This window comes from Eschrichtius robustus, chromosome 19 (genome assembly GCF_028021215.1).
Source record: "Eschrichtius robustus isolate mEscRob2 chromosome 19, mEscRob2.pri, whole genome shotgun sequence".
In the NCBI taxonomy this organism is placed as follows: Eukaryota; Metazoa; Chordata; class Mammalia; order Artiodactyla; family Eschrichtiidae; genus Eschrichtius; species Eschrichtius robustus.
The window spans coordinates 51,693,029-51,700,494 of record NC_090842.1 but is presented as its reverse complement, the minus strand read 5'-3'; the positions used below and the strand labels follow the sequence as shown (position 1 = coordinate 51,700,494).

Sequence of the window (7,466 nt, the reverse complement as noted above, 5' to 3'; positions counted from 1 at the left end):
TGTTTTGTTTTGTTTGTCTAAGTTCTAGGAAGGTCTCTGAGAGTATTTTATTGAATCACTATTAGATATCCTATATTAGCCAGAGGGCAAACTGTGACTGAAAATATAGCTCTTGTCTTTTATCTTAATTCGCCCTTATTAATTACCTTAACTAGTCCTGCTTTGGAGTGACCAATCCTACAACCATTTAGCTGTAGATAAAGTTAGAAACTAAATCAGAAGGGTTTATTCCAGCTTTGCTCTTCAGCATTCAATTGATTTTCAAACGTAGGTACTAATCTCTTGGATGCGTTGCATTAGGAAGGTTGAATCAAAGTAAAATAAAAACTTCCTCGCTCTGTCTTCTCAAAGTGGTTAGCATTGTGAACGACTCTGGAACTAGGCTCCATTCCAGAGCACCCCAACCTCAGGACCACAATTCATGGAGGGGAGGGCTCCCGCCCACTCGCTCCCCACCCGGCCTGCCCACCCCCGGCTCAGCAGCCTTCCCTCCTGAGCTGTTTGGAGCATAATTCACACCTACGAAATGCATTTTCACTTCTGTGGCTGATTTTCTCTTTTGTCAAAAGTAGAGCCAGAGCACGCCTCTCCTCTCCCCGGGCTCATGCGGTGGCAGAAGTCAGGCCGGCTGAGCTGGTGGCCTCGGAGCTGGGGGTCCCTGCCCCATGCCCCCCTGCCGAGCGCACTGAGGCCAGGGCTTATGAGAAAGCTCTCCCTCTACTCGCTCCTCAAGCACTGCCAAGTGCCATCAATTAAGATGAAGCAGAAGGATCGTAAAGGTGGTCAGATTTACGAGCTTCTTTTTTTTACTGGCTCTGCCTCAACCGAGCGTGAGCCACAGAGCCATTTCCCTCCCAAGCCATTTCCCTCCCATTCCAGCCAAACGCTGGCTGCCCACGTGTCCTATCAGGCCACAGCCCCCTTCCAGCCGTGGGCACCTCCCAGGGAAAGTGGCTCCACCAACCCTGGGGTCTCCCCCAGGTTCTGCAGCCCGTTCTTGTTTCACGGCTTAGAAGGCCCCAGGACTCTCCCTCACCTCTGCAACCCACTACTTGCCCTCTAAACCGCTTCCTCCGCACCCCAAGGTGTTCTCTTAGACCTCAAAGGAAAAACTAGACTATGGACGTGGATCCTAGCGGCTGTTCTTGGGTCATGGTCCTCTCCTCCAGAATCGCAAATCACGCAGGGGGTGTCCTGTGGGTGGTGAGATCCCAAGACCCCCAGGGGCTTGGAGGGGACCCTCTATTTTCCCTGCATCACATATGTTGGGGGATGGTGACCCCAGCCAGAAGCCAGGCATTCAGCCCCCACCCAGTCTCCCAAGTCCTGACATCTCGTTCAAACCCGTCCCTGCCCTCTATCCCCCATCCTGGGGCCTCAGGCCTCCACTGCTTCTCATCTGATCCACCCTCCCCTCTCCAGCCCCTACCAGAGTGGCCTTTCAGGAACCCAGATTGGATCACAGCACTCCCCTGCTAAAAGCTGGACGGCAAAAGCCTGAGAGGCTCTCTCCTTCACCTGGAGCCGCCTTGGCCATGAACCAAGCCCTGTCTGTGGATCCAGCCTTATCTAGGCCCCTCCTCAGCAATCCCTGCGCTCCAGCCCGTCAAACGCCTTGTCCTTTGTTACCAGAACATGCCTTGCACTTGCAGCTGCTCCACCTTTGCACCTGCCGTTCCGCAAACGGCACCTATCCTTCCAGCAAATTCCTGCTCATCCTTCAAGCTGGGGCTCAAAGGTCCACTCCTGCATGAAGCCCTCTCCAACCTCCTATCTCAGTCAGCTCAAGCTGCCATAACAAAATGCCACAGACTGGGTGCTTAAACAACAGAAATGAGTTTTCTCGCAGTTCTGGAGGCTGGAAGTCTGAGATTAGGGTGCCAGCATGGTCGGGTTCTGGTGAGGGCTCCCTTCCTGGCTTGCAGATGCCACCTTCTCCCTATGCCCTCACAAGGGGCAGAGGGAGAGAGAATTTCCCTCTTGTCCTCTTTCTATCAGCCCACCAATCCTATCAGATTAGGACCCCACCCTTATGACTTTATTGAACCTTAATTACCTCCTGAAAAATCCATCTCCAAATACAGTTACGTTAGGGGTCATGGCTTCAACATATGAATTTGAGGAGGACACAATTTAGCCCATAGCACCTCCTCAGACGAAGCTGGTTACACCCTCCTCCAAAGCCATATTTGCTAGAGCAGGACATCCCTTTGTCACAGCACATTCATCCTTCATCCGCATTTGTGTCTCCTAACAGACATTTGATGAATTAATGGACTCCATGCCTCTACCCAGTTCCATTTCCTGCTCCTTCAGCATCACCTCCTCTGTGAGGAGGCCCTTGTCTCTCAGCAGATTTTGTGTGATAACCTGTCTGTCTCCCCAGCTGTGCCCAGAGCTCTGAGAAGGCAGGGGCCACTTCTCACTCACCTCTGGGCACTAGGCACCTTGCACAGAGCTGGCCTCGTGGGGAGCTTTCTGCTTCTGCTATGGGAGGACCTGCAGCTGCAGGCTGGACAAGGCCTTATTCCAATATTTCTCCAGCCCCAGGAGCCTCTGCGGTTTCCTCGGATCCTAAGAGGAGACATTCCTGCTGCCTGCGCAGGAGAGCAGGTGTACACGCTAGGACAGGCCACTTTCCGTAGCCCTTTCTTCGTTCCTGCACTGGAGCAGACCGTTATTTTTAGCACTGCAGCAAAAATGAAAATCCCATGCCATGTTTTTGGGTTTCCCTCCAGGTCTCCACAGGTGCGTGGTGTATAAATGGTCCTACACCCGGGCCCAGAGCTCCTCAGCTCACATAGGCTATTTATTTAATGTATCTACTTTTACCCCCAGTCCAAAAGCATCAAGCTCTGGACCAAAGCATGAAGCAGTTGGGCCATTAATCATTGGGAATATGTTGAATAGGAACTTGATTAAAGCACAGTATGCGTTCCCCAGACGAGGTTGCTTCTTTAATGTGACCACAGTGGAAGCTCAGCCTCCCCGGGCCTTGCTTTTACGCTGCGCCTCCTTGAGGGCTCCTGGGCCGGTTGTGGCGTCTTGCCAGCCTTTTGAAGGCCGCTGTCCGGAAGGGGTCTTGACCAGCGCAGCCCGGCGATTCTCAAGCAGGCAAACTTCCAAACAGCACCCAGGCGGCGTTGGGCTTCAGGGCACTTAGTCCGTAAGGGGCAATGGGGGGTACAGGCGTGAGCGACTTGCGGGCCCACGAGGCCCCTTGGGAGCCGGCTGTCCCCGCGATCCCGAAGTAGAACGCGCGAGGCGCCACGTGGCTGGGGAAACGCGCTGCCTTGAACCCCTTCCCCCCGCAGCAGCGAGTGCGGAGGCGGCGTGGCGCCCAGGGGTCACCGGGGCCGGACCGCCTTGTTCCCCAGGATTCCGGGGACCCAGCGCCCCGCGAACCACCCTGCAGGGTTCTCTCATTAGGTGCTCGGACCCTGGGCCGCAGAGACTCGGAGGCCCCGACTCCCTCGACACCCCTGCTCCCTCCTTGGAGAGCACCTGAATGGGGCGTAGGGGAGAAGGCTGTGGATTCCAACTCCGTTGACCGCCGGCCCCGCTTCGCGATCCCAGTCTGGGAGTCAAATTCGCCTCCTCCCTCTGTGCGTCCCCCCCTCGCCCCGGTACCCCAGCCGGGGAATCCAGTTCGGCCCGTCCCGCAGGAAAAAGTTGGCGGCCCCGCGCCGGGTAGCAGCGCCAACTCCGTGCACCCAGCAACACCTAGAGCTCCGGCTAGGAGAAGTAATCAAAACGAAAAAGTTTTCCAGCCCAGGCGGGTGGACCAGCCGGGTCCTCAGCCGGGCCGCGGCCGCCTCTCCTTCCCTCCGCTCCCCGCGGGGTCCTAGCGCCCTGCACCGCGGGGCCGCGGGACCCCGGAGTACTGGGAGGGGCGGAGCGGGAGGAGAGGTACTTTTGCGCGGAGTCGGTGAGGACGCCTGGAGATCAGAGAGAGTCGCAAAATCCTCTGCCCTCGGCCTCTCCACGCGGCAGTGTGCGCTGGGCCGCACCTCCCAAACTGCCCCCCACCCATTCTCTACGCCGCCGCCTTCCAGAGAGCCCGGACCCGGACAGGACTAGTTCTAGCTTTTAAAGCGAGTCCGCGCCAGAGAAGCTCAGAGACCAAGACTTGCCCCCCCCCGGCCCCCCCAACCAATCCCACCCCCCTGCGCGGCGCCTGGGTGCTCCCGGACTCCCCGACCGTTGGCTGGAGTTGGGCGCCCTGCGGAGGCTAGAGGAGGGGGCCCTACCACCGACCACGTGTGCGCGGGGACGACAACTCTGCCGAGGGTGGGGCACCGCGCGCCGGTCGCGGTTCGGCTGGCGGCGCAGGAGGTAGTGGGCGTTGCACCGCGGCCCCTCCCCGCCAGCGCTGCGCTCTCGCCTCACTCGCCGCCCTCTGCAGACCGCAGGCGCTAAGACCCAGGAGGTGCTGCTCCGTCGTCGCCGAAGGTCCACGGCGGGTTTGGACACTAGAGGGCGACCACCAACCCGGTATAAATGCGGGGCCCGCGCGGGCCTGGCCATTCGCGACCGGTAGCCGAGCGGGCGCGAGCGAGTAGGGGCTCCGGGTGGGTGGCGGCAGCAGCGGCGCCCCGCGCAGGCTGGAGGCCGCCGAGGCTCGCCATGCCGGGAGGACTTTAGCTCCCCCATGGAGTCGGCCGACTTCTACGAGGCGGAGCCGCGGCCCCCGATGAGCAGCCACCTCCAGAGCCCCCCGCACGCGCCCAGCAGCGCCGCTTTTGGCTTTCTCCGGGGTGCGGGCCCCGCGCAGCCCCCAGCCCCACCTGCCGCCCCGGAGCCGCTGGGCGGCATCTGCGAACACGAGACGTCCATCGACATCAGCGCCTACATCGACCCGGCCGCCTTCAACGACGAGTTTCTGGCCGACCTGTTCCAGCACAGCCGGCAGCAGGAGAAGGCCAAGGCGGCCGCGGCCCCCGCAGGAGGCGGCGGCGACTTTGACTACCCGGGCGCCCCCGTGGGCCCCGGCGGCGCCGTCATGCCCGGAGGGGCGCACGGCGCCCCGCCGGGCTACGGCTGCTCGGCGGCCGGCTACCTGGACGGCAGGCTGGAACCCCTGTACGAGCGCGTCGGGGCGCCGGCTCTGCGGCCGCTGGTGATCAAGCAGGAGCCGCGCGAGGAGGACGAGGCGAAGCAGCTGGCGCTGGCCGGCCTCTTTCCCTACCAGCCTCCGCCGCCGCCGCCACCACAGCACTCACACCCGCCGCCCGCTCACCTGGCCGCCCCGCACCTGCAGTTCCAGATCGCGCACTGCGGCCAGACCACCATGCACCTGCAGCCCGGCCACCCCACGCCGCCGCCCACGCCCGTGCCCAGCCCGCACCCAGCGCCCGCGCTCGGCGCCGCTGGCCTGCCAGGCCCCGGTGGCGCGCTCAAGGGGCTGGCCGTCGGGCACCCAGACATCCGCGCGGGCGGCGGCGGCGGCGCGGGCAAAGGCAAGAAGTCCGTGGACAAGAACAGCAACGAGTACCGGGTGCGGCGCGAGCGCAACAACATCGCGGTGCGCAAGAGCCGGGACAAGGCCAAGCAGCGCAACGTGGAGACGCAGCAGAAGGTGCTGGAGCTGACCAGTGACAATGACCGCCTGCGCAAGCGGGTGGAACAACTGAGCCGCGAACTGGACACGCTGCGGGGCATCTTCCGCCAGCTGCCCGAGAGCTCCCTGGTCAAGGCCATGGGCAACTGCGCGTGAGGCGCGCGGCGGCGGGACCGCCCTGGGCCGGCCGCTGGCTGGGACCCAGGGAGTGGTTTCGGGTCGCCGGATCTCAAGACTGCCCGAGCCGCGCAAGCCAGGACTAGGAGATTCCGGTGCAGCCTGAGAGCCTGGCCTGCCGCGCGTGCCCCTGGCCTTCCTCTGCGCCCGACACGGTGCGTCTAAGATGAGGGGTCAGACAGAGAGGAGAAGCGCCGTGGGGCAGAGCCGGGAGCCCGGCAACTCTAGTATTAAAGGAATAACCCTGTGCCTTGGAAACGCAAACTCACGGCTCCGATTCCTACCGAGTAGGGGGAGCAAATATGTGCCTTGTCATTTTATTTGGAGGGTTCCTGGCCCCGCGAGAGAAGAAGGGGTGCAGGTCCCCCCCCCACCCCCGGCAGGAGGAAGGTTCAGGGAGCAGAGATCCCGATAAGCCGGCCCCAGCCGCTCCTGAGCGCCTATCCTTGGAGGGGAGGAAACACAGGGACTTGGGGCTTTGAACCTAAGGTTGTTCCCCTAGTTCTGCATGAAGGTGGAGGGTCCCTAGTTCCTTGCCTCTAAACTCCCAGCCTGCAACAGGCTGGACTCTTCTGGGCAGAACTCACTGAGATGGGCGTCACCAGGTGACCAGTGGGAGCCTCCGGCCCCCAGTCAGATCAGAAAGCCAGGTCGTGGGTTAGGTATGAGGACGTATGTTCATGGGTGGCCTGGTGGGAGAGATGAACCTAGAGATCTGATCTGGGGGTTAGTAGGGGGGTGGTGAAGGGACACTGGGACCATCAGCCTTGTCTGTACTGTATGTCGCCAGCATTGCCATACAAACATGAAGCACAATCAGTCCATCCCAGAGGGACCGAAGTTATGAGAAGCTTTCCAAATATTTTGCTTTATCAGCCGATATCAACACTTGTATCTGGCCTCTCTGTGTCCCAGCGGTGCCTTGTGCAATGTGAATGTGCACGTCTATGCTAAACCACCATTTTATTTGGTTTTTGTTTTGTTTTGGTTTTGCTCAGATACTTGCCAAAATGAGACTCTTCGTCAGCAGCTGCAGGGAGGGTCTGCGGCTCTCTTTCCTTTTGGTTTTGGGATTGCTTTTGCTCCCAGGGGAACCGAAGAGGCGAGGTGGGCTTCCCCTTTCCCCTCAGCTTTCCCTGGGGGTAGCTGTGGGCCTCGGTCCCCTCCAGCCCGGGCTGCCCACAGCTTTGTCCCCCGCAGAGGCCCTGGCTCCCGGTCTGGAAGGGAGGCGGCCTCAGCCAGCACTCACAGATCAGATCGCTGGGCCTGGGAGCAGGGAAGGCTGGCTTGGTTCTCTTCTTTGGGGAGAACACAGAGTTTCATGCTAGATGTTTTATGTATTATATCTATAATATAAACATATCAAAGTCAGTTTTGGTGTCTTTGTAAAACCAGAAAAGCTACTTCCAAGGTTTTCTGTGGGCCAGGTCACATTTGTAAATAATCACAGCATATTCTCTGGCTGAGAGCCTGACTTTCATTAGCTCTCCACCCATCCCGAGCCCCTCTTTACATTAAAGGGGTGACTTCTCCCAACCAAGGCAAATAAATGGCAGAAGGAGGACCAGGCTCCAAGCTGAGAATGCCAGAGCCCGAAGAGTCTCTGGGCGTGTGGCAGGGGGAGGGGGGGTGTGTGGGGTGTCACGGGGCCTTGGTGTGGCCTCTCATCAGCCCCTGGGAGGAGAAGAGGGACTCGGAGGGGGGGCCCTCTGCCTGAAGTTGCCACGGC

The 7,466-nt window shown here is 60.2% G+C and overlaps 1 protein-coding gene across 1 annotated transcript; it reads left to right on the top strand.

Annotated features, from left to right (window-relative positions):
- The first annotated feature begins 4,568 nt into the window (after positions 1 to 4,568).
- Positions 4,569 to 7,099, top strand: CEBPA (CCAAT enhancer binding protein alpha). The gene has a single exon (XM_068529010.1). It carries the CDS (start codon positions 4,652 to 4,654, stop codon positions 5,714 to 5,716), a length of 1,065 nt encoding a protein of 354 aa, XP_068385111.1. The 5' UTR covers positions 4,569 to 4,651; the 3' UTR covers positions 5,717 to 7,099.
- Positions 7,100 to 7,466: the final 367 nt, after the last annotated feature.

Coding starts and splice junctions, on each gene's coding strand:
- CEBPA (XM_068529010.1), top strand. CDS start 4,652: ATGGAGTCGGCCGACTTCTACGAGGCGGAGCCGCGGCCCCCGATGAGC.